The following is a 27,377-nucleotide window of genomic DNA, read 5'->3' as shown; positions in this document are numbered from 1 at the left end:
AGAAAAATTCCAATTAGGATTCATAGGAAATATTAAAAAGGCCTAATATTGAGATAAATTCAATTCACCCCCCCCCCCTCTTGTTTATTTCAAAACTCATTATAATTTACTTTCTCTTTATCATTTTCCCTTATAAAAACTCATTATAATTTACTCTCTCTCTCTCTCTCTCTCTCTCTCTCCTAGAATCGCTCCATCATTTCCTCCCCGCCATCTCTTCTCCTTACCTTCTCCGAAAGCCACTGGCTCGCCGCAAACCCTAACTTGCAGACGCTTTGATCTTTGAATCCTTTCGAAAATCCCAGCTTCAGAAGCTCTCCAATCCTCTTCACGAGCAAATCCAATCGTTAAATTGTCCAGCCGATTTATGAACCAGTTTCAAATGCCACGGTTAGTATTCGATTGATTATCACCAATTTGGTCACATTATCCTTTTTGTTACTGAATTTTGTCCTGCATCGCATAGTGAGGAGCAATGCTATGGTTAATATCCACTAGATTTTGGACTCTTCCATCTTTTAAATCCATTTTATCCATATCTAATTTTCTCGGTTCTTGCCATAGAATAATTATCCATTGTGGAAGCCTTCCAAAATAGAGATGAGAAATGCAAGGGCTAATTTATGCCGTGTTGTCATTTTTATCCTTGTTTTGAGCTTTTCATGGTGCGTAAATTGTCAAGAAGATGACTATAATCAGTCGGATAGCCCCGAGGTTGTCCGGATCTTCACGGAGCTCGTTTACAACCGCCTTTCCAATCTCACTGATATCTTGTCTGGAGAGATCATTAACAAATTGAGCTTCTGCATAAAGGATGTGTGAGTTTCCTACTACGCTGTTATTTAGATTTTGTTTTAAATTTTTATTATGGGGCGTTTGGATACAAGGATTTTATAATTGAGGATTGTAAAAATCCTGGGTTTTACATAATAAGATTAGGGAATTTTTACGAATCTCAGTTGATTTTCATTAACAGTAACATGTGCTTAAATAAGCAATAACAGATAAACATAAGAAGAATATGAAGATAAGATTCAGAGAAAGATTATCCTAATCCATATCACCTAATCTAAGCTTTTGGAGTTATTGGTTGTTCCACATTGCAAGCTAAGACCTAGATTTTATAAGCTAAAACATAGATTTTATACTGTAAAGCCCGAATTATACATTTTTAGGATTGTAAAATCCATGAATCCAAATGGTCCCTATGTGGATGGAATTGAAATTTGGGTTTGATATTCGATGCGGCATTGACTCACAGGGATGCTGATTGGAATGGTGCATTTAATTTTTCCTCGAATTTGGGGTTCTTAACTTCTTGTATTCGAAAAACAAGAGGTATGAACAATGGTCGTTTTTTTTCTTTTATGTTTTTGTTTCTGTTGATTATTTGATGGAAACAATTGCAAATTAAACATTTTGATGCTATAAAAATTGTTACCCCCAGTAGCTTGAGAATAAAGAATCATGAGATTTTTGCCAACTTCACAAAAGCACCATACCACATTCATTCATTCAAAAGTGAAAATAAGGAAGAGGTATAAAGATGGTGAACTTTGATGTGAAATCAGAGTGATATCAAATTAATGCACTACCAAAACTAGGAACTTCTCATCATATTCCTTTCGGCTATATTGGGCTAGATGCAAATTTGGAAGGCGAGGAGTGGTTACAAGTGTCTTTTTCGTTGTATTTTCTGTTTCTTTATCCTTTCCTGAACATCCTGGTTATATGTTCTACTTCTAGTCCTTCATCATTGAAAAAAAAGGTTTTTGTTACCGTTCAAAATAAAAAGGAAAACAAAAGAAGAGTGGATTGAGTTTTCATTCACTCAGAGAGGATGTTATAATTATCCTAGTGAAGTTGAGAGGGAAAATTTTTCTCTCCTTGTGGCATGCAGTTGGATTTATGTTGGTGGTAAGGCCAACTTATGGTATCTTTTTTTTATGACATAGGGTATCCCATGACTTTAAGCCAAAGTGCTCGTGTCAATGGGAGCATACCCATTACTTTAAACCAAAGAGCCACACTTGTACGGGTTAAACTTATGGTATCTCAATGGCGGAGTTCAAGAACCAAGAAAAGATGATCCAAGTATGCAAGTTAGAGTAACGAATGTGCGGTGACGTGATTTTGTTGAACTTGATATATCCACAGAGAGTGGTTTCATTTTCTGTAAGACGACGAAGGGGCTTTTAAATGCGGTGAATTGAGTTACATGGACAAATTAAAAAAAATTTCTTAAAGGTACTAGCCATTTTGGCTTCATCCAAGAATTGTTAAGTTGCATCAACGGGATCTCTCCATCTATTTCTTAAAAATATTGGCTGTTCTGGTTTCATCAAAGCATTGTCAAATTGCATCAAGGGGATCTCTTCCTCATTAAAAACTACACAACAATTATATCAATGTGCACGAACTTATATTTCTTTGTTATTGTTTCTTCCGATTGCTCCAAGGATGAATTGGAAGCCAGATAAGAGTCGAGGAAAAAGAGAAACTTTGAATTTTTTGCGGCCTTAAATTGGAATTTGAATGGTAATGGAGAAGGGGCGAGAGAAAAGGGAGAGTGGGAGTGTAGCGGGAATGAGGGAGACAAGAGGTAATGAAGAGGAATGAAATGTTATTTAGGATTATCTCATATGACTATTTTAAAAAGTCGTGATTTTTCAAATTATTTCTTTATGAATTTAGAATATTTTACTAATATTTCCCAACCCAAACACTTATACTAAATTTGTACTTTTTATTATCATGATTTTTTATACTTGTGTGTGAAAACTATGATTTTAGGGTGTAACCAAACGGTCCCTAAATTACTATGTATCCCTGATTTATTGAATAATCATGAGAAGAAAGGGAATGATTGGAAAATATGTAAAAGGATGAAGAAAAGAACAATATGCCTTCTCAGTCTCAACAACTGCTGAAGGAGTAAGGTGGATTATTCTATTTTCAACGAAAAGGTCATGGATAAGGTCAAAATTTTGACCATTAATGTTTATGGGATCATTGTTATGGGTGATGATATATACATTCCAGCTTAAGGGGGAGTGTTAGAAGATGTATATGTGTCCTAAGAGTAGTTCTGTCATTGCGCGCACGCACACAAACACACGCACGCACACGCACACGCACGCAGAGAGAGAGAGAGAGAGAGAGAGAGAGAGAGAGAGAGAGAGTTGCTGCGCTCGAGCACAGAAACAGCGGGATGGGGCCATTGGGGGGGGGGGTGATCCTAACCATTCATTTGGAAGGCCCCATATGGATGGGGGGCCTACCAAAAATCAGCTCCATTGGATCAACAATGGGTGTCCATTTGTGGGGCAAAAAATGGACAGATTACAAACAGTATCTGTCCACTTTTGGCCCCACAAATGGACACCCTAAGGTGATCCAATGGAGCTGATTTTTGGTGGACACCCTACCCATGAAAGGGCCCATCAAATGAATACTTTGGATCCCACCCAAAATGTGGCCCCACCCTGTTTCTGTGCTCAAGCGCAGCTAAGCTTACCTGCGCTCGAGCGTAGCAACTCTATCCTCATATATATTGTTGAATATATGTGCGCACCCCTGTTTAGGGGTATTTGTGTCTTTTCACGCATATTTTAATATATGATGTGCGTGAGAGACGGTATGGTTCCCTCCTTTACTTCTTCTCTCTAAACTCTCTTCTCTACTCTCATCTTCATCTTCAATTTAGCGTATAACATGGTATCAGAGTGAGAAGATTGAAGATCGAGATTAAAGGTACCTAACCCTAACCCTAAACCTACAAACCCAATTTCTATATTTCTCCCTAACCCTAACCCTAACCCTAACTGTACCCTTTCCAAATCTCTAAACCCAAATCCCCAAACCCAAATCCCCAAACCCATAACCACCACCACTAGAAGTGACCAAAACCCAATTCTCAAAACCCAAAATCTATATGCACATACACCCCCCTAAAAAAAAAAACGAAAACCCATTTCTTTATGCGCATGATAAAAAAAGCCCCACTTCTTTATGATTTTTACACCATCCAAACCCTAATCCAAACCCCAATCGCACTCCTAAACCCTAGTCGCACAATCCAAACCCTAATTCTCATCAACCCTAAACACAATCGCACCACCTCCCTTGCTTTTTCTCTATTGCCGCACTCTAACCCTAGCCCTCATCCATTGATCGCACCCCCTTTCCTCCAATTTCGGCATCATATCCTAACCCTAATCCATTTATTTATACAAATCAGTTCATAAAACTTCCCTTTCTTCACTTTTATCCATGTTCTAAACAACTATTAGTGGATATTTTCACTTTGTGGATGGTTCCGGGTGCTGGTGATTCGTTTTTATCGTGATATTAGCGTTAACTTGTGTTGTTGGTGATTCGTTTTATCCCGGAACAAAATGGTGGAGTGTGTTATCACATCTTTAGATGCAGTTGTTGGTGCCTATTTTGTTGGTGGTTTCATAGTAGTTGGATGGTGATTCATAGTTGCTGTTGGTTTCTTATTATTCGGTTGTGACTTATTTTGTGGTTATCTGATTGTTGTTCGTTGTGCACGGGTTGATTGATGTTTCTGTGGGTGGATGGTTCTTTGTTGGGTATTGTAGGTGGTTGTGGTTATTTGTTTGTGCTATTGTAACAAACTCACCGATTCAGGATATTGAGATTCACTTTGTGATTCGATATGGCTATGCCTTCAACCTCTTCTACAATATCTGGTTCGTTTCCTTTGACTTCTATGACGTCCATCAGGCTTGTTGGTTTGAACTATCCTGCCTGGAGTTGATATGTACATCTCTATCTCCGTGGGTAGGGCAAGTTGAGTTTTATTACATCGGATCCCCCAATCTTAAGTAGACCTCCTATGACAAATGGAGTCAGGAGGATGCCCAACTTCAGTCACTCTTATGTCAGAGTATGGATCTGAAGATTGCTAGTCATATATTGTTTCTGAATACCTCTGGTGCAGTTTCGTTACGTGCAAAGACTATTCAGAGATTAACAATCTCACTCAGATCTGTGATGTTTACACTGATTTCTTCAGTGTGAAGCGGGGTGAGAGATCTGTTTCTGAGTATTATTCTGATTTCGTTACCTTATGTGAGCAGATAGATGTCTACCATCCTCCATCCACCGATCTTGCTGAGTTAGCAAAGCACAAAAATGAGATACGTGTTGCTCGATTTTTGGATGGACTTGGTCGAGATTTTTTGCCTATTCGTCAGCAGATCCTAGGCCTTGGTACTCTACCAGACATGGACGAGGTCTTCTCTCGAGTTCAACGAGCATTGTGTGTTGATACTCAGGGTGATATGATTGGTGAGCAGTCTGCCCTTGCCTTTCAGTCTGGTTACACAAGAGGCACTCGGGGTTGCGTTCGTGGTCATGGTTGGAGAGGTTCTGGTCGTGGTTTTGGCCGTGATTCAGGGGGAGGCCGTACCATCGGTGGTCATGGCGCCCGTTATTGTTCCCATTGTGATATGGAGGGTCATACTGTTGATTTCTGTTATGATTTATATCCAGAGTTACAACCCTCTCGAGCTGCACATCATTTTTCAGGGAGTGAGGGACTTCTACAGAGACTCCCATTGCTATCTCTACTGATTCTTCCGACACCCTAGTGGTCTCTCGCACTGAATACGAGTCTCTTCGATGCCTACAGGAAAAAGGGAAACAGGCATCTGCTACTCCTGTGACAGAAGGTAGCACCCCATCGTGCTCTCTCGGTCATTCCAGTTCATGGCTCATTTACTCTGGAGCCTCAAATCACATGACTGGCAATAGTAGCCTCCTTAGCACCTTTAAGCCTAACTCTTCTTCTACACTAGTTACTTTGGCTAATGGGGCAAAGTGCCACATTTCTGGTATTGGAGACACTTCTGTCAGTTCTCATTTATCTCTTTCTTCTATTTTATGTGTACCTAATTTTCCCTGTAATCTTCTTTCTATTAGTCAACTTACTCGTCGTCTTAACTGTTTGGTGACGTTCTTTCCTTCTTATTGTTCTCTTCAAGATTTCGCAACTGGGAGGAGGATTGGTTCAGGAGATGAAGTGGATGGTCTCTACTACCTTGACAGTGATTCTGCACCTATTGCGCTGCGTACTTCTGTTGATTCATTCATGGGACATTGCCGTCTTGGTCACCCTCCAGTTGATCGTCTACAGTATTCTTCAGTTGTGTCTGGTCTGGTTAGTCAGTTTCAGTGTGAGCATTGTCAGTATTGAAAGCACCATTGTGTTTCCTACAAAAGTTCCATTCATTTAGTCGTGTCCTATGTTCGTTTAAGCTGGTTCATTCTGACATTTGGCGTCCATGTAGGACTCCTTTATTTGGGTATCGGTATTTTCTTATATTTGTGAATGATTATTCAAGGATGACTTGGTTATATGTAATAAAAGATGTTATGAAGTTTTCAATATATTTCACTCTTTTTATACTTAAATCTCTAATCACTATTCTTGTTCTATTAAATGTTTGTGCACAGATAATGCACGTTAATATTTCTCTGTTTCTAATGGTTTTCAGGAGTTTTTATATGCTCGTGGTATTATTCATCAGTCGTCTTGTGCCCATACCTCTCAGCGAAATGGTGTTGCAGAGAGGAAAATTCGATATGTTATGGACATAGCTAGGACTCTTCTTTATCAGATGCATGTTCTTAAATTGTATTGGGCCGAAGCCGTTCTCATATCCTGTTTTCTGGCGAATCGTCTTCCATCATCCGTTCTCGAGAATCGGTCGCTTTTCTCTGTCTTACATCCTTTTGGGAATCCATTTCCCCTTACTTCCTCGAGTGTTTGGGTGTACATGCTTTGTTCATGATCTTACTTCTGGACTAGATAAATTGGAATCTCGAGTGATTAAATGTATTTTTCTGGGCTATTCTCGCACTAAAAAAGGCTATCGGTGTTATAGTCCTCAGCTTCGTCGTGCTTATGTGTCTGTTGATGTTTCTTTTTTTGAGGATAAGCCTTATTATACTAGAACTATTTCTACCCAGGTTCAGACCCTGAGGTTCCACTACCTGTCCCAGTCTCTATCTTAGTATCGATTTCATCACCCGTCGTTCAACCAAACCTCTGCAGGTTTATTCTCTTCGTCATCAGCAACCTGCCTGTCGAGATGCCACTTCATGTCCTCCAGTCCTCTCACAGCTCGCTGGACCTCCCTCTGCTCTTGAGGTAAGTGATTATTCTGTTGAAGCTCTGATTGCATCTCGTACCTGACGTCGTACCACTCATCATCCTATCTCTGATGTGGTTTCTTATGCTCATATGTCGCCTTCTTACAATTCCTTTTTGTCCTCTCTATCTTCTGTTTCTATTCCTCACTCTGTTGTCGAGGCTCTGGCTAATCCAGGTTGGCGAGCAGCTATGGAGGTAGAGATGGGTGCTATGGAGGAGAATCACACATGGCAGTTGGTCCCTCTTCTACCAGGAGCTCACGTGGTTGGCTGTAAGTGGATATTCACACTAAAATATCTACTAGATGGGACAGTAGAAAGACCGAAGGCTTGATTGGTTGCAAAGGGATATACATAGACATATGGCATCGATTACACAGACACATTCTCTCCTTTGGCAAAGATTCCTTCCATCAGAGTTTTGATATCTCTTGCAGTCAACAGCTCGTGGCCTCTCTATCGGTTAGATGTCAAGAATGCCTCTTGCATGGTGATATGCAAGAAGAGGTATATATGGAGCAACCTCTTAGGTTTGCTGCTCAGGGGGAGATAGAAGAATTCTGTTTGGAAGTTGCAAAAGGTGATATATCGTCATAAGCAATCTCCTCGTGCTTGGTTTGGTAGATTTAGTGAGGTAGTGATACGTTTTGGAATGAAACAGCGTACTGAAGATCATTCAGTGTTCAGCTCTCAGGGCAAAGATGGTAGGATCTTTCTGATTGTTTATGTTGATGATTTCATTATTACAGGGAGTGACATTGTAGGGATACAAAGGCTGAAGGACTTTCTTCAGAAGGAATTTAGTACCAAAGATCTTGGTCGTCTGAGATACTTTCTAGGGATAGAGGTAGCATATTCTTATGGAGGGCTATCCCTATAACAAAGGAAGGATGCACTGGACATATTGGAGGAGACTGGTCTTCTGGGAGCTAAGCCAGTTGAGACTCTCATGGACCCAAATGTCAAGCTTTCACCTGATCAAGGAGAGTTACTAGAGGATCCAGGCAATATAGACGTTTAATTGGGAGGCTGATTTACCACACCGTCACATGTCCAGATATCGCTTATGCAGTTGGTGTGGCTAGTCAGTATATGAGTGCACCACGGACATCTCATCGGTCCGCAATTATTCAGATACTGAAATATCTAAAGAAAGCCCCTGGTAAAGGACTCCTCTTCAGAAAACATAATCACATGAGGATTGAGGGATATTCAGATGCAGACTGGGTCCTGCCAGACAGGAGGTCTATAAATAGCTATTGTACATTTGTTGGAGGTAATTTAGTGTCTTGGAAAAACAATAGCAGGAAGTTGTATCAGTGTCAAGTGCAGAAGCTAAGTACAGAGCCATGGCCTATAAAGGTTGCGAGTTGATCTGGTTGAGGTCATTCATGTCAGAGATTGGGCTACCCTGCTCGTCATCGGCGTTGCTCCACTGTGAAGAAGTCCACGATTCATACAGCCATGAATCCGGTCTTTCACGAGAGGACAAAACACATAGAAGTGGATTGCTATTTTTTTCGTCATCGGATTCAAGGAAGGGAGATTTGCACAGTATTTACAAGATCAAATGATCAACTAGCTGACATGTTTACAAAACCATTGAGCAGAGCTAGATTGAGTGATTTATGTAACAAGCTGGGAATGTATGATATACATACTCCTGCTTGAGGGGGAGTGTTGAATATATGTGCACACCCCTGTTTAGGGGTATTTGTTTCTTTCCATATGTATCCACACATCTATTAATATATGATGTGCGCGAGAGACCGTATGGTTCTCTCATTTACTTCTCTCTAAACTCTCTTCTCTACCCTCATCTTCATCTTCAATGTAGCGTATAACACACACACACACACACACACATATATATATATATGTATATGATTTGGCCGACACTTTGAATTTATTGCTGACACACGTGTCCGAAACGACACCCGTGTCCACACGTGTTGACACTCCTTTAGACACTATAAGTGTACTGCTAGAAGTGTCAGTAACTTTATATGTATTTACGTGAATGAGTGTGCCACTATTTCTAGATTTTTAGGGCTTTCCATGTCAGATACCTCATATCCGTGTCGAAACTCGTCACAAGAATCTGTGTCCACAAATCCTGATTATATGTACTTTCTATTTTAGCCGTGTCCATGTTTCTAAAATTTGAAAGTTTGTTGTGTCCGACACTCCTTGTCCGTGTTGACACACAACACTCGTGTCCGTGTCCACAAATCACTATATATATATATATATATATATATATATATTAGTGAGGGGGAGATATCCCTAACTCACTCATTTTCTCCTCTCCTCTCTTCTCTTCTCTCAACAGACTCCCAACTGGTAAAGAATCCTATGAAACGAGCTTTTTTGGAAAATTGACTAGGTCAAAATTGTTGAGCGCAATACCAGTTTCTTTGTGGTCACATTTAGTGTGTTGCCTGTTTGTTTTTTTTAGCCCACTGCCTTGTTGCAGTTATACGGATGATTGGATCTAAAAGTAATGGTCCTTTTTTATCCACATTAAGGTTCCTATCCCAGAAGCCACCTTAGAGACTTCGGTTGAACTTGCTATACTTCCTACCTGTTGCCGTGATGTTTTTTCAATAGTCTAACTGTTTTCTTGGTGCTCCGTTCAGTGTGTGATCTCTTTCTTTATATTCCTTTGCCTTCCTAGAGTTATATGGAGGATTTAGTCCAAAAGGAATGATTAGTCTTTCTGTTTATGGGTAGGTGAATGATTGGTCTTTTTTTATGTAGATTTAATGGATATTCCCTGTTTTTAACTTTAGTAAGTGCAGATCCTGTTCTTGCTTAGTTCAGTTCAAATCAGTTCAGTTCTCCTTCAAGTCATGGAAGAAATTTCAACAACTCCCATCAAAAGTGATTCTGAAATCTCTGCCATGGGCTCTCTTTCAACTGATGCACCTCCCATCCTGGCTGTCCCTCTCTCATGGAAGCCAAGTTCAGCCATGGAATCAGATACCAATCAGGTAGTTCAGTCCTGTTCAGTTCTTACTGGTAAGAATCCCAAAATCCATGATCCCATTGATGATTCTCATGGAGCTTTGATCCCCCATCAAGGCTCAGATGAGGATTGCCCCCAACCTTTTGGAAACCTCAACATCAACTGGACTCCCACTTATAATCCAGGAGCCAAAGATGTCATTGAAACCACTTCCTTTTCAGAGCTGGTTAAGCTCAAAATCGAGGCAATCCCATCTTCTTCTGTAAAACTAAAGAAAATTAGAGAATGGGTTAACAATGGGGACCTGGACCACCTCCAAATTCCTGTAAAGGAGAAAATGAAGTATTTGAAACTCATTGACTCTGAAATCAAAGCTTCTCCTTCCAGCAGCTCTATGGTCAGCAAAAGGAGAAAAAGCTCAAGCAAAAAGTGCAAATCCCGCATCAAGCAGAAGATAGAGGATGAAGAAGACATTTTTGCCCTCCTGTCGGCTAAAATTAATGAGTTGAATAACTCCATGGATGAGTACCCTCTCTCTGATTCGGATTCCTCTCTTCCTGGTGCCGAAACCACCATTGCTGAATCCAAAACCACTGTTGAAGAAAACTGGAAACCTCTCACTGATGTTCAGTGCCCTGACTCAGCTGTCCTCCATCCTTGGAATTCGGAGCTTTCCCCTTTAGTGAAACTACCCCCTCAAAGCTCTAGTCAAATTTTGGAGCCTTCTCCATTAAGTTTCCCTCCCATGATCCCACAGCAATCGATGCAAAGGACTTCTCCTCCTTATCTTCATTGAATGTTGAGGATAGAGCTGCTGTTACTGATGTAGACACAGCTTCCAATGATGCTAAAATGGGTAATCTTCAGCTGAATCCTCTGATGGCCTCGGTCTCCAAGGAAAAATTTCCTTCCCGCCCAGCAGATGTTCAAATTAAAGTGAAACCTATTCTGTCCTCTTGCAGACTAGACGAAGTCAAATCTGCACTGCAGACCTCCACTCTCCCACCAAAAATATCTAAAAAAGGCATTTCTCTTAATGCGGTTGGTAAAAGTGCGGCCTCTCCCCTTGATTTATCACAGATGCTTAAGGAAAATATTTTTTCCCGCCCATTTTCTACTCAAACAAAAGAGAAGTCAGGTTTATCCTCGTCAACTCATCCTTTGCAGACTCCCATAAATTTGACTCTGCCCATGGAGACTGCCCCTGACAGCTTGCACCCTTCCTCTGACGAGTCCTCCTTGGATCCAGCTGACCAGCTATCGATTGGTCAAGGCAAATCCAACAGCTTGGTCTCAGGCTCTAATCTGATTTATTCCCGCCCAGGCTCTATCATTGGAACCCCTTGCTCCCCTGCCATTGGTCACGAGAAGGATGAGTCTAAGACCCAATTTGAAACACCTCTTCAGCATTCTCCCTCTCACAGACAGAATAACCAGAGTTCACCTAACTCCCAAAATGTTTGCTCAAGTTCTGGTAGATGCTCTCCTGTTGCGCCCTCTCATCAGCAAAATGACCAGATTCAAGGAGGCTGCAAGCTTGTCTCTTCAACTGATGGCAAAATCCTCTCTCCTTCTATATCTGATGGTGTGGAGCAAACAGGCACCCTTCGCTGGGATCAGCTAGTCAGCTGGGCAGCAGTCCCATTAGGGATGCTCTTACTGGTCTGCAATCCAGGCAATCCTCTGACGCAAATGGCTCAAAATCGCCTCCCTCCGCCTATGGAAAAGCCTGTTCTCTCCACCTCCTACTGATCCTATAGAAACTTCATTGGATTATTTTGAAGAAGAGGGTCCTATCGAGGACGAAGAAAAAATAGTGTTGAAAGATGATGATTTTGTTGAAATGGAAGACAGATGGAGTAATTGACTTGTGGGGTATTTTCCAGGGAGAAGACCATACTTCATTGCTCTTAAGGAATTCCTACACAGGAAATAGAACTTAAAAGGAGACTTCAATCTCTACGCATGGACCTTGGCAAAGGGTAACTCGGAAAAAAAGCATAACCTCTCCACTTGCTTTCCTCTCCCCTCCAACCTGTGGAATTTGCTCCTTCTCTAAGATTTCTTTTGGGAGAAGTCTTTGATGGCTGGATCGTGGCCCCTCATCTGTTTCTTCCTCTGGTTTGGAGTTGTTTTGATCAGGTGCCTATCTGGTGGCTATTGTGCTGCTGTTTTTATATGTTTTTTTGTTTCCTTTTGGTGTCTTTGCTTATTTCGCCCCCCGTTAGTGCTTTCTAGTTAGGGCTTGCTCTTCGGCTTTTCCCCCTCTATGTGTTTGGGGTTGTTGTTTCCTTATTCTCGCTGTATCTGTCTTTTCTCATTTTAATATATCTGGTAGGGGTCTGCCTAACCCCAGCTTACCCATAAAAAAAAAAAAAAACATTGGTTGAAGTGTTTGATTTAATATTTGGTCCGCTATTTTCCACCCGATCTTCAAGGTATCCAAATGTTCAACAGGTGCCAAATGTTGTAATTGATTCTTTGGCAATGATAGTGTCACTCAAGCAAAAATTAATATCGGGAATTATTTGCACCGGGGACTGGAAGGGGTACATTTATTTATTTTTCCTTCATTTCCTTGCTTATTTCCTCGCTTAGACTTTCCTTTTGCTGATAAGAAAGCTTTACTTCCAGATGAAGTCAAATTACTACGTGAAGATGCCTAAAATGTTATGAACTACAATCCTGCTACTAAGCATGACAAACATTACATTACTCCACACAAGTTCATCTAGTTTTGTAAGATATTTTTACTTTTTCCTTCAAATCAAAATATGTTATTGATTACAACCATTTTTTTTCCGTGATTCAACAGGAGATCTTACACAACGCCTCTGTACAGCAGCAGAAATAAAGTTCTATTTCAGAAGTTTCTTTGAAGATGGGAGAAAGAGTACCAACTATTTGAAACCTAACAACAATTGTAATTTGACTTCATGGGTTCCTGGATGTGAGCCTGGATGGGCTTGTAGTTCAAATCAAAAGGTTGATCTCAAAAATTCCCAGAATATGCCTGTTAGAATTCATGACTGTCAGCCTTGTTGTGAGGGATTCTTCTGCCCTCATGGTATTACTTGCATGATACGTAAGTATTTAATCTCTCCTTGTTTTTTCTCCTTCCTATAGTGATTCACAATGACCACCTTCACCGTGCTGGGAGGTTGGTTTTCTTTTCTTTTTATTTTCTTGCCTGGAGGGGCAATTTTTATTTCATCTGTTTTACTAGTTTGATAATGTTGCTAAGGTGACCTGATGATACTTGTTTTATTTTTATTTTTTGAAATGGAGCCATAGTCCATGTTTTGTGCATATTTTGTCTACATAGTTTCTCATTGTTATTCTTTAAAATGTTTGGTACATTTTTTTTTGAATGGTGGCAAGTTTCATTAAAAGAAAGGAAAGACCGAGGTGGTCAGACCTAGAGATTTACAATAGCATCCATAAATAAGAACATAACAGAAGAAAAAAAGGAAAGTTGCTTTTCAAAATAAAAAAAGGGAAAGTAAAACATCTAAAGGGGGAAGATAATCGATCTTCTCAAACCCCAACTTTTCAACACCAACCCTCGCTAATCTATCCGCTACGGAATTGGCAGATCTTTTTATGTGATTGACGACAATTGAAAAACTGTGCATTATGTCTTGAATCTCATTAAAAAAACTGCGCGAATCTTCAAAGAGGAACAAGGGAGCCTTTAAGCCACCAAATGACATTGAGGGAGTCTCCCTCCACTATCACCCGATCTAAGGAGTCTTTGTTAGAAAGGTTGAAAAAGCCCGAGCAAAATCGCTACACGCAGCGGAAAATTAAACCGTGTAGAACAAATTTTTTGCTCTAACCTAGGATTCCTAGGGACTAAATGATCTTATGGTTATTTAATAAACATAAATATAAATCAAATACCTTAGTTGCTGTAGTGAAGAAAACGTATTTTGTAAAAACCTTTTGATAAACATTTTATCAAATCCACCTGGCCAGGTATTTTTCTAGGCCTACTGCTCTGACCAAAACCGTAGATGTTATTCTATTAAATAGGCGGAGAATTTCGGGTATCACTATTGACCTCGAAGGTTTGTCCAACACTCTAGTACTACCCTCTGGTGACTCCAATAATAAATAATAACCACGGTTAGATAGCAAAAAATGAGAGACTCGCCAACAGACCAATATGACCCCTCAGGTTAAAGGACATGTAAAGGGTCCTGTGTGGTAGAATAGCTCAATTGTCTCCTGTCCACAAGCTATTCTAATGTGATTCTGTTCAGTACACAATCTCATTGTCATACCTATTCTATCTTGCTTAGGATCCACTACCCAAGTGATTGAGATAAGTCACTTCACATCTTGTGCATGTAGGCAAGATAGATGCTAGTTGTGTACAGGAGGAGTTGTCCAACCTCAACCCCAACTAGGAACTAAGGTCTGCAAAGAACCGGAATCCCACATCTCCCTGCTCCCTAGGATCTGTGAATCCATGAGCATGGGTTTCCTACTTCGTTTCCTAAGGACAAATACGTGTCAATAACAAGTAACATATCACACACATTTAACATTTAGTACCCATAAATGTCATGAAAAAGAAACTTTTATTGATTAACATGCGAAATATACTTGGTTTTAGGTCACCTACTATAACAGCCTTTGTCCAAACTTTTATCCTCTGATGAGTAGCTCGAACCTTCGCCGCACTAGCGTCTGGGACCCCTATTGGCCTAGAAAGGCCCATATGACCTCACCCCCCGCATCCCTTAGGACTCCTCCATTACCTGCTGATTCTGGGTTTCCCCTACTAGATCCGTCAAAGTTAAGTTTTATAAAACCATGGTTTAAAATTTCGGTTTCGGTTTCGGTTTCGGACATAGCCGAAATTGAAATTTTGGGAAAAGAGTAAATTAAAAATTACATTTTCCCGAAAGTTAAGCTTTAAAATGTTTGGTACTTATTCTTCCAAAATATTTGATTTGCATATCTGTAAGAAACTTAATATCCAATGTTACAAATCAATAACATTCTCGAATTTGTTTATTTTGTTGATTTGATTGGATGGTGAATGATTATCCGATGATCCTTCGTTTGGTTGGTATCATTCTGTGATTGTTTCTTTTTTGATGATGGCTTTTCTTGTGTTTTGCCCATTAAATATCTTCGTTGTGATTTGTTATGTATTCTTAAAATCCAAAATGAATTAGATACAATTTGTGATTCACCACTTTTTTGCAGAGCTTTTCATTGGTTTTTTCATAGGCTATGTCTATCTGGATTTATGTTGTATAGTGCGTCTCTGTTAGTGCCATGTCATTCTGGTTTGTAGATTGTTAGATGATTAATTTTGGATGCCATGTTCTTGATAATATAACCGGTACATTATTCATTCAGAAAATAAAAATAAGAATATGTGTGCCACCTTTAAAAAGTTTGAGCCAACTTTTGATATTTCAGATAAAATTGTGACAAGAAGTGATGTGCAGTGAAATTAATTGAACTCAATCTGCATTTATATTTTTTCTGAAATTGTAAAATGTGTGAGGAAGGCAAATCTTGATGGAACATCGATAAAAAACCCTACCACAAGTATTCCATAAACACAAGAAAATGGATTAAAATGGCACATTTTCGGTGTTAGGGTCCAAAAAAAATCTCATCAAAGATGCCAAACATGCCATTTTATTATAACTTGCTAGTTGTATGTATATTCCTAAGGGCATATTGGTCATGTGTAACATTCTCTCTTTATATAAATACATAAGTGAGGGGGAGTTTTCCCTAACTCACTTTTCCCTCTTCTTCATCTTCTATCTAACATGGTATCAGAGCCCTAGGGTTTTGATCGGCTAGGGACCACCATTGTCGGACCACCACCATCGTCGTCCTAATCCCATCTCTCGCCTCCTCCCATCTCTCGGCCCACCCTCTCCCACCCCCACCCCCCAACCCCAACCCCAACCCCAACCCTCAGCCCTCTCTGTCCACCCTCTCCCGTGACCCCAACCTCCCTCCCCGACACCATCCCTGCTCCTCCCCACCTCCTGAAGGAAGGTTATCCCCTTCCGACAAGATCGTTATGCGCAACGGAAAAAAAATCACATAGAACTTTAAATTTTTCTTTTCGATCTTGCATTTGCCCAAGATCCTAGAGTCTAGATTAGTTAATTATGTTAATTAACCATAAAGAAATACCTCTTTGAAGAAGAAATCAATGAACCACGCTGCTTGATCTACTCCTCAAACGGTTGCGATCGTTCTGTACCCCGCAAGTTGAACCGATGGATTCTTTTCTTTGCACCGTTGATCGTGGATGTGAATAACACTTATTCACTTCTTTACGGTCTGATCTAATCAATACCTTTGATATAAAGATCAGAGAATTATATTGGAAGCCTTTCTCTTTGAAACTGTGGAGTGAATTTCCAACAATTGGAAGAGATGAGAGAGAGAGAGAGAGAGAGAGAGAGAGTGAAAAACGAATTTTCACAAGGGAGGCGAGAGGGGTAGACGAATTTTTGAGTGTTCCATACTTCAAAATTCGTTCAGCCCTCTCTCATATATATTATAAAGAGTTTTAGTTTGATAAATCATTGTTTCTCTCTCCCAATTTCTATCCAATTGAGAAACCAACTTGAATTGAGACTCCTCGAGCCATTGGGACTCTCCCAGACGTCCAAGGCTATGTGGGGACTCTCCCATACAATAAAGTATAATAAATGAATAATTAATTAATAATTAATTATCCATTTAATTAATTACTAACTCGCATCCAATTTGTCTTCGAAAAATTCGCTCACTGTCTCTTGTTAACTATTAACAAAGACATGTATATATACATATATCAACACACACATTCAACACACACACACACACACACACATATATATATATATATACATACATATATATATATATTTACTTAATTAATATCTACATTGATCTAACAGATCATATCCGTCCGTGCAATTATATAAAATGCGGAACTGTGATCTGTTTGGATGTTACCGGGTCATTTGAGTTATGAGTGGGATCGTCGCAAGGATCCGACGATCGATCATGCAGAACCCTATGGTGGGCCCCACAGCGATCTCGCTCTGTAGTTAATCTACACTCGCATTAGGTTAGTGGCTTCCATTGAGACGTAACCCTGAAGTCGACCGTCAGAACATCTTACCCCTAATCACATCTTATATGTGCAAGTCGTTTCTTCTTGACTACATCTTCTGAATTGAGTCATATGGGGGGTGGACACCTCTTACCCCCTTGGCCCACTCTTGGTATACCATTTTGGTCAAGCGGTGTTCGGCCTCCAAATGCATTTGTAAAATCCTTTGAAAACACTTCAACGTTTCATAAAACATTCCGATAAACCTTTTATTAAATCGGCCTGGCCAGGCTATTTAATAAACCTACCACTCTGACAAAATTGTAGATGTCAATCCCTAAAGTTTAGGGCGAAGAATCCCTTGTTGAGGATCACTATTGGTCTCGTGGATTTGCTCTAGGATATAGCTCTATCCGAATGTGACTCTAAACTAGAATCACTCTGAGATAGATTAAGACCCTAGAACGGCCCGACAAACCAATAAGATCCCTCAGGTCTAAGGACATGTGAAGGGTCATGTCTGGAAGAACAACTTTATACTCTCTTGTCGACAAGTTGATCTTTTTTTGATCCGGTTCGGTTGCACGATCCAAGCGTCGCATACAATCTTCTTTCATAGGGTCCACTACCCAGATCATCGAGATAAGTCACCTCACGACACGTGCATGTAGGCAAGACTGGTGCTAGTTGTGTACTGAAAGAGATGTCCAGTCTCTTTCCCAACTAGGACCTATTAAGGCTTGCATAGAATCGAGATGCCATATCTCCTTGCCCCCTTGGATTTGTGAATCCTTTGAGCATGGCATTTCTACTATGCTACCTAAGGACGAACATGTGTCAATAAACAAGCACATCACACACATTCATTAATATAATTACCCATTCATTTCATGAAATAAATCTTTATTGATTAATAAATGTCATTCTACTGGCTTTTCAGGGCAATACTCTGTACGCCTTACCCCCTCCCTTTCCCATTCCGTAAATCCCCTGTCTCCATTCCGGTGGCCCCTACCCCCCGTAACCCCTCACCCTCTCCTGTATCACCTCATCCCCCATAACACCTCACCCCCCGTCCCATAACACCTCCCCACTCTATCACCTCACCCCCCGTCCCGTAACCCATCCACCCCCCACCCCTCGCCGTAACAGCCCCCTCCAAATCCTTCCGTAAATACCCCCCTCTACTATTTTCTCTCTCTCTTTCTCTCTCTCTCTCTATTTGTTCATCTTCCTCTCTCATTCCCTATTACTCTCAAATCAAAACCCTAACTTTACAACCCTAATTCCTTTTTCTTTCTCTTTTCTCATGTCTTAAACACCTTTTTACTCTTCCTCTCCTCTTTGTGGCCCCAACCTCTTATATATTTTTCTTCATGTCTTAGAGGCTCTCTCTCATGCCCTCTTCCTCAGTTATCTCTTTTCGGAGCTTTGATCTCCATTATTGACATCTCTGATCTCCATTCTCGGAGTCGCTCCTTATCGTCAGTGGGCCCCTTATCTTCGATTCTCTACCCATGGATTCCCCAATCATTGAGGATCCCTCTCTTGAGCAGCATTCTGTGGCTCCTGCCCCTACGTCTCGCCCATCCTCCTCATCGTATACTCCCTCTTCTTCGCTGCACGGTTCATTCCCACCCATGACCACAATTAAACTTGATGGGTCCAATTACCTAAATTGGAAAGTGACGGTGGAGACTTATCTAATTGCCCGGGAGAAGGTGTCTCTTATTCATCGTGGTCCCCCTCCTTCCACTGATCCTACTTATGAGAAGTGGGAACAGGATAATGCCTTAATCCTTACTCTCCTCTGGCAGAGTATGACCCCCCAGATTGACGGAACCATGATACATCTTCCGACTTCTCGACAGGTCTGGGATCATACTGCTATTACCTTCTCTGGGGTGGGCGATCTCGCCCGCATCTGTGCCACCTATTCTCAGTGGATGCACCTTCGGCGCAGTGACACCTCTCTTTCTACCTATTGTAGCCAGTTTGTTTCGCATTGCCAGCAGTTAGATGCTCTTATGCCCCTCACCACTGATTTGACTACGGCCGCTCAGCAGCATGATCAACTTTGTGTTATTCACTTTCTCAAGACTTTGGGCCCTGAGTTCCTGTACCTTCGTCAGTAGAGTTTTGGGTCCGGCACTATGCTTTCCCTTCAGGAGGTATATTTGCGTGCCTAACAGTATCTTCTTGGTGATTCTGTGCCGGGTCCTTCTGTTGATACAACTGCGGCTGCAGCATATGGAGTGGGTGATCGTGCTACCCGTGGTTGAGACACCTTTGCTCGTGGCCGCGGTGGCCGCCCACGTCCCTACAGCTCTCACTGTCGCCGCGAGGGACATTATCTGGAGACTTGCTATGTTTTGCACCCTAAGCTACGTCCCTCATCTGAGCCTCGTTTTGGCCGCTCCGCTCATCTTTCAGCACTGGATACTTTAGAGCCCTTGGCCACTTCATCTCAGTCCAGTCCAGCCCCTCCTGCTGATGGGGTCTTTATGTCTCGTGCCGACTATGATGAGTTATAGCGCCTCAGGTTGACCAGCCATCCCCGAGTGCCGGTTTCGCTCAGCCAGGTAGCTCCCCTGCATCTCTTCTTACTAGCTCCAACTCCTGGATCATTGATTCTCGAGCCTCCAATCATATGACAGGTACTTCTTCCTCGCTTAGTTCATTTCGTCCCCTTTATTCTCAGTTCATTACGCTTGCTGATGGGAGTTCTACTCTTATCTCTAGTGTTGGGAATATTTCCCCTCGTCCAGGCTTAACATTGTCCTTTGTATTATGTGTTCCCAAGTCACCTTTTAGTTTGCTTTTAGTCAGTCAGCTTACTCAACATCTTAACTGTATTGTCTCATTTTTTCACTCTTATTGTTTGTTTCAAGATCTCTTGACTAGGAGGACGATTGGGTCAGGCCGTGACGTGGATGGGCTTTATCGTCTGGACTGTGACCTTCCCCGTGCCATTTTGCACAGCTTCATCGACGCCTATCAGTGACACTGCCGTTTTGGTCATCTTTGCCTTGAGCGTTTACGGCGGGCATATATTGTTTCTTCACCTGTTCAGTCTTTTCAGCGCGAGGCCTGTGAACTTGGAAAACACCATAGGGTGTCATTTTCTTTTAGGCCTCTGTTTGATGTAGGACCGTGAAGGGAAATTTGATAAATGGGAGAGAAATAGACGAAAGGGGATAGAATTAGAAGAATAGGGGAAGAAGAGACGAAAATAACCTGAAGAAGGGACGAATTTAGGGAGAAGTAGAAGAAAAAGAGAAGAATAGACGAATTTAGGGAGAGAAGAGAAGAAATCAAAAGAGGGAAGAAGAAAACCAGAATTAGAGAGAGAAGAATCTTTATTCAATATCATTCAAAAGTTACAAAATAAGCTGTAAAGAGGCCTATATATAGGCAAATAAACAGCCTACAAAATAGTAACCTACTAAAATATGAACTCTTAAAGAAGCCTACTAAAATAAGAACTCAAAATAACCAAATGACTAAAATACCCCTAATAAATACTAATTGGGAAATATGCCACTTATTTAGGCCTAATATTTGCATCATTCTCCCCAGTTGAAAAGAACTCCCCCTCGAGTTCTAGCCCGCCTGGGTCAAATATGAAAATAATCCAATGAAGCAGGAGGCACAATCCGTCTGAAGCAATCCTGATGGCTAATGCTCGAGAAAATCGAGAGAAGCATCTGCAAGGTCGGCGGAAGAAGAGGAAAGAAAGGACCCATGTAGACTCATTCGAACAGAATCTGCGCTGGAGAAGCAAACTAGCTGGGAAGATCGCAACATACTCCTCCTGGATCGGTGGGATCGGCATAACAGCAATGGGCAGTACCAATCCATAACTAGCCTCAACAAGGTCATCATCTACTGGTATCACATCGGGCGCAATGGAATCAACAACAAAATCATCTGCTAGATTCGTATCCGGTATAGTGATATCAGATGGGCAGTCCTCCTGATCAATCTGCATAACAAGTACCTCTGTGTCAGCACAAATCTCGACAATCTGCTCAACTGGCTCAAAGATAGTGCAATCCTCTGTAATATATTCTCGATCAGCTGTCTCAAGTAATGGTTCGTCAAGCAAGGCACTCGCTTCTAACTCATGATGGTGCTCGGTCGACTCTGTCAATGGATCAACCTCATGTGGCTCTGCCAAAATATCTGTCTCGACTGTAGAAGTGGCAAAATTTCTCTCTAGATGCGCGGCAATCGGTGCGGCAGAAATCTCAGAAGCATGATGTGCAACGATGTCGATATCTGCAATCAACTGAGTCTCTAACTCTGGATCGTCCATCTCAGAGCCTGAATCTGAATCTGATGGAATCAAAGGCTCAACGTCGATGATCTCATCAATACTAGCATCGTGCTCCGTAAGAATAGTAGCAATGTTAGGTGGGATGGATGAAGTAGTGAAGCGACTTTGCAAATATGACTCGCGCATGCGACGCTCGAAATATCGGTTTTCAGCTGCAATTTCAACGTCTCGTGCACAACGTGCTGCGGCTTGTCGTTCACGGCGAGCTGCTTCTTCTCGTCGAGCGGCTTTTTTCACATATCAATCTTTGGTCATACGCTGCTCGCTCACGTTTCAATCTCTGTTGATTTTGATAGTGGTATGTAAACTCATAACGAACATCCTCCCATCGACGAAATGGAGGCTTACAGAACTCACAACGCTCGTTAACGAACAAATTCCATCTCGACTTGGCTTCGCGGCACACTGTATCCGTGACTTTGCGAATTGTTATTTGATGATCATAACCACAGTACCTATGGTATGCATTAAGTGCATGGATCCAATCTAGACACGCATTCTCAACATCTCCATAGGGATATGTGCAGTCATCATAACCATAGAAATATGGAACCTGTGGTGCAGAAGAATATCGAGGATCATATCTATCAAAATATGGAGCAGCTAGAGGAGCCATAGGGATCGGCATTAAAAACTGAAATCAACCGTTTGATTTGTGTGTCATGTCGAAAGGAACACAACGTCTATCGCGGATCTGAAATCGGATGAGTGAAAGTTGATGATCGGAAGAAGGGGCGCGATCAACAGCTGAGATGGCTCCTGAAACTGTGATGAAGACTGCTGTCCGCTGCTGAAAATAGGCTGAATGCGCTCTAAAAATTGTCACGAACAACTTTCATGTTGAGGTCGAGGCCCAATTTTGAGCGGAAATAGCTCGGGTGAGGAGAGAGAAAATGCGATGGTAGAGAGAAAGTAGAGAAAAAAATGAGGAGAGGAAAAGTAGAAAAAGATGAGAGAGAAGAATTTTCTTTTTCTTTTGCTCTTTTCTGTTTTTTTTTTTTAATTGGGGGGGGGGGGTGTGCCTATTGGAAAAAGTGGGGGTTAAATAGGTGGTTTCCAAAAGGAAAGGGGTGCGTAGGGGAGAATTAGGGGGTGGGTAATAAGGCCTTTTTTTTTTTTTTTGATGTGGTCACGTGCACCACTTTAAATAAGATAGGTGGGGGTGGCCTTTGGGAAATTAGGGAGGGGTCATATACCTTATAATATATACCTATATTATAAGGTACTAACACAAAGGGGGGCTGTCCAAGTAAAGAAGGGGACGGTAAAAAGTGAGGGTATGGAATAGGTAACTTACCACTTAAAAAAATGCTTCTTCAAATGACTTGTACAGCAAGTAACCTCCAAAAGAACAACTTTCTCAAAAACAACTCTCTGTAAAGTAACTTTCCATCTTTTGTATTTTTTTTCCTAAAGTTACTTTTCTGTAATTGTAGCCTGCAAAGTGACTGCCGTCCCTACAAAGTAGCTTTAGAGGAAACTTACCCTCTTTTCTTTATTAATGCTAACTTCTTTGACAAGTCACCCCACAAAATCAATCACTTTAGATGCTCTTTTTTGACCAACATGGGAATAGCAGCTGCTGCCTTGTTGCTTCCTCGAGAAGGAAGCCTTCCTTTTTATATATTCTATTTTTTTTGGTTAACTAACCTGCTACTTAGGTAACCTCTTAGGCCAATGGACATTATTGGCTATCATAAACCAAGATGGTACAACAGGGGTGGTATGAGGATTCTCGGTGAAAATAAATTGGGAAGAATGGCTATCGGCTGGGGCCCCTGGGCTGTGTTTGGGCATTGAACAAAGGTGGGTTTGATGGAGCAGAGGCTTAAATAGGGAGGGTTATTGGCTTTTGGATCGTCAATAGGCTTAAAGAATAGGAAGACAAGGATGCTCGGCTGAGATTTATGGGGTGGTTTACGGATGTAATTCTTGGGTTAGGGTTTGGATCTGAGGAGAGGTTTAGATGAACTAATAGTGTTAAAGTTCCTGCGAGGGTGATGCTAGGAGGTTCAGATAGAAATTTCGGACAGCAGAGATTTTTTTTTTTTTTTTCAATTTATTTATGACAGCAAGAGGGGCTACTGTTTGGCACCAAGGGTTTGATTTTGGGTTGCAGTTTTTCCGTGGAAGAGATGGAGACGATGGAAGGTGGATGGTTGAACTAGAAAGCTGAGAATTGGACGATGAGGGGCTGAGTTTTAAAGAAGAAAAAAAAAACCTCTAGGGCTGAGATTAAGAATTGATGCTGATTCACTTCAGAGGCTTGAATCTTTCGCTCTGATACCAAATTGATGAGGACCGTGAAGAGAAATTGAGGAAAGGGGAGAAAAATAGAAGAATAAGGAAAGAAGAGACGAAAATAACCTGAAGAGGAGACGAATTTAGGGAGAAGTAGAAGAAGAGAAGAATAGACGAATTAAGGGAGAGAAGAGAAGAAATCAGAAGAGGGAAGAAGAAAACTAGAATTAGAGGGAGAAGAATCTTTATTCAATATCAATCAAAGTTATAAAATAAGCTGTAAAGAGGCCTACATACAAGCAAATAAACAACCTACAAAATAGTAACCTACTAAAACATGAACTCTTAAAGAAGCCTACTAAAATAAGAACTCCAAATAACCAAATGACTAAAATACCCCTAATAAATACTAATTGGGAAATATGCCACTTATTTAGGCCTAATATTTGCATCATTGTTAGTCGGGCCTCACATCCTTTTGATTCAGTGCATTTTGCTGTATGGGGTCCCGCACGGACTACCTCTATTTTTGGGCATCGATATTTTGTTATCATTATTGATGATTATTCACGCATGACTTGGCTTTATTTACTTAAGGATCGTTCAGAAGTTTTCTCTGTTTTTCGTATTTTTCATGTAGAAGTTACTAATCAATTTAATTGTACTTTCAAATGCCTTCGCATTGATAATGCCAGGGAATATTTCTCCAAATCAAATGGTTTTGATGAGTTCCTTTCCACTCGTGATATTCTTCATCAATCTTCCTGTGCTCACACCTCTCAACAAAATGGTGTAGCTGAACGAAAGATGAGATCCTTACTAGATGGGGCCCACACTCTTCTCCTCCACATGTGGGTTCCAAAGACTTATTGGGGTGATGCAATTCTTACTGCAAACTACCTTGCCAATCGGCTTCCTTCCTCGTTTCTTGGAGGTTCATCACCCTTTGCTACTTTACGTCCTCATCATGAACCGTTCCATCTCACTCCTCGGATCTTTGGTTGTGTGCGCTTTTGTCCACAACCTTGGCCCTAGTTTGGATAAGTTGAATTCTAGATCTGAACGATGTATTTTCCTGGGCTACTCACGGACCCAGAAAGGTTATCGTTATTACAACCCACACTTACGTAGGTCCTTTGTCTTGGCAGATGTCACATTCTTTGAGACTGAGTCTTACTTTCTCAGCCCTCAGGATGCCCCTCACTCTCTCCTTCAGATCTTCCTCTACCTATTCCCGTTCTTCCTAACCCGGTCGTCACTCCTCTCCATATCCTCCCCTATAAACGCCTGAGATTGTCCCTGTTTGTGAGACTTCTGCTCCCTTACAGGTACTTGCTCGTCCAACACCAGTAACTAAGAAGACCTATCAGCGCCGCCTCAAATATGCAACTCATCCCTCTCAAGCAGCGCCGTCGCCAGCTCAACAGGAGATCCCTCCTTCCACTTCAGAGGTACCTGTCAACTCTCATATTGCTTCACGCAATCGTTCTCATTGTACTGCTCATCCTATCTCTTCTTTTCTTTCCTATGATTCTCTCACACCTGTTTTTCGCAGTTTGGTGTCTTCTTTGTCTTCTGTTTTTTTGCCATAGTCCTTGCCCACGGCTCTTGATCACTTGGTGTAATGCGCAGCTATGGATCTTGAGATGGAGGCCCTTCAGACCAATCAGACTTTGGATTTAGTACCTCTTCCTCCTGGTGCTCGTCCTGTTGGGTGTCGTTGGGTTTACATGGTCAAATGCTTCCTGATGGGTTTGTTGAGAGCCTTAAGGCGCGCTTGGTTGCCAAAGGTTACACTCAAACCTTTGGCGTGGACTATGGTGAGACTTTTTCTCCGGTTACAAAGATACCCTCTGTCCGTGTTCTATTGTCTCTTGCTGTCAACCATGGATGACCTCTACATCAATTAGATGTCAAAAATGCATTCCTTCGTGGTGAGCTCATGGAGGAGGTGTACATGGAGCAACCTCCTGGGTATATTGCTTAGGGGAAGATGTCCTCTTCCGTATGTCGATTGAAGAAATCCATCTACGGCCTCAAGCAGTCCCCTAGAGCATGGTTTGGGAGGTTTAATGATGCTACCATACGCTTTGACGTGAAGCAATGTGCAGTTGATCACTCCGTATTTAGCTGTCAGTCTGCAGTTGGTTGTGTGCTATTGATAGTCTATGTTGATGACATCATCATTACTGGTAGTGATTCAATGGAGATCCAGAATTTGAAGACCTTGCAAAAAGAGTTCTCTACCAAAGATTTTGGCTATCTTAGATACTTCCTTGGCATTGAAGTAGTGTATTCCACCGAGGGGGGGGGGGGGGGATCTCCCTCTCACAGAGGAAATACGTCTTGGACTTACTTGAGGAGACAAGTTATCTTGGAGTGAAACCTACCTCAGTTCCCATGGACCCAAATGTAAGATTACTTACTGAAGATGGAGACTTTTTAGATGACCCTAGTAGATACAGGAGGCTGGTTGGTAAACTTATCTATCTTACAGTTACTCACCCAAACATCTCCTTTGCTATTGGTGCTGTCAGCCAACATATGAGTTCACCTCGTACTTCACACTGGGCAGCAATTGTTCAGATTCTTAGGTGAAAAGTGCTCCAGTTAGAGGTTTGTTGTTCAAGTAGTATGGTCATCAGAAGATAGAAGGGTACACAGATACAGATTGGGCATGATCTCCAGCTGTCAGGAGATCTACCACATGGTATTGCACATTTGTGGGAGGTAACCTTGTATCATGGTGATTTAAGAAGCATGTTGTTATCTCTAAATCTAGTGCAGAGGTTGAATATAGAGCCATGGCCCACACAAGTGGAGAGCTTATTTAGTTACGCTCTCTTTTGTCAGAGATTGGTTTTCCTCCGTCATCTCCTTCTCAGTTATATTGTGACAACAAGGCTGCGACTCATATTGCCACAAATCCGGTCTTCCATGAGAGGACTATACATATTGAGGTCGATTGCCACCTCATCTTGCATGGGATTCAGAAAGGGGAGATATGCATAGTGTTCACTAGATCAGTGGACCAATTAGCTGATATGTTGACCTAGCCATTGAACAAAGCAAAATTAAGTGACATTTATAGCAAGCTAGGAATGTTTGACATTTACATTCCAGCTTGAGGGGGAGTGTTAGTTGTATACTTGTATGTATATGCCTAAGGGCATATTGGTCATGTGTAACATTCTCTCTTTATATAAATGCACAAGTGAGGGGGAGTTTTCCCTAACTCACTTTTCCTTCTTCTTCATCTTCTATCCAACATAACTGATGTGGCTACAAATATTGAAATGTGCCAAAACATAAGTTTATTAGGAAAATCACTCTCATCAACGCAGTCCTCGCCAACATTCCCTTATACTTTGTCTTTATTTCGATGCTCATTCAGCGTGATTGAAAGGTTTGAGCTGCCACAATAGGAATTTTTGTGGAATGAGCGGCAAAGTTGGAAGAATAAGCTAGGGAGTTAGGGGGGGGGGAATATGCGAACCGAAGGAGGATGGTGGACATGGATTCCGTAGTCTTAGGGTGATGAATTCTTCTTTGCTTGC

At 41.4% G+C, this 27,377-nt stretch overlaps 1 protein-coding gene across 1 annotated transcript in view; it reads left to right on the top strand.

The window, feature by feature from the left end:
• The first annotated feature begins 600 nt into the window (after positions 1–600).
• The window catches only part of LOC143857095 (ABC transporter G family member 28-like), a 113,979-nt gene continuing 87,202 nt past the window's right edge, over positions 601–27,377 (top strand). Inside the window, exons 1-3 of the mRNA XM_077367368.1 lie at positions 601–818; positions 1,262–1,338; positions 12,966–13,235. Coding sequence (XP_077223483.1) covers positions 601–818; positions 1,262–1,338; positions 12,966–13,235 — 565 coding nt within the window. The remainder of the gene's footprint in view (positions 819–1,261; positions 1,339–12,965; positions 13,236–27,377) is intronic.

The sequence above is a fragment of the Tasmannia lanceolata genome, unplaced genomic scaffold, assembly GCF_043159265.1.
Source record: "Tasmannia lanceolata isolate RefF3 unplaced genomic scaffold, GAP_Taslan_0.1 ptg000024l, whole genome shotgun sequence".
Lineage (NCBI taxonomy): Eukaryota > Viridiplantae > Streptophyta > Magnoliopsida > Canellales > Winteraceae > Tasmannia > Tasmannia lanceolata.
This window is presented reverse-complemented; position numbering and strand designations above follow the sequence as displayed.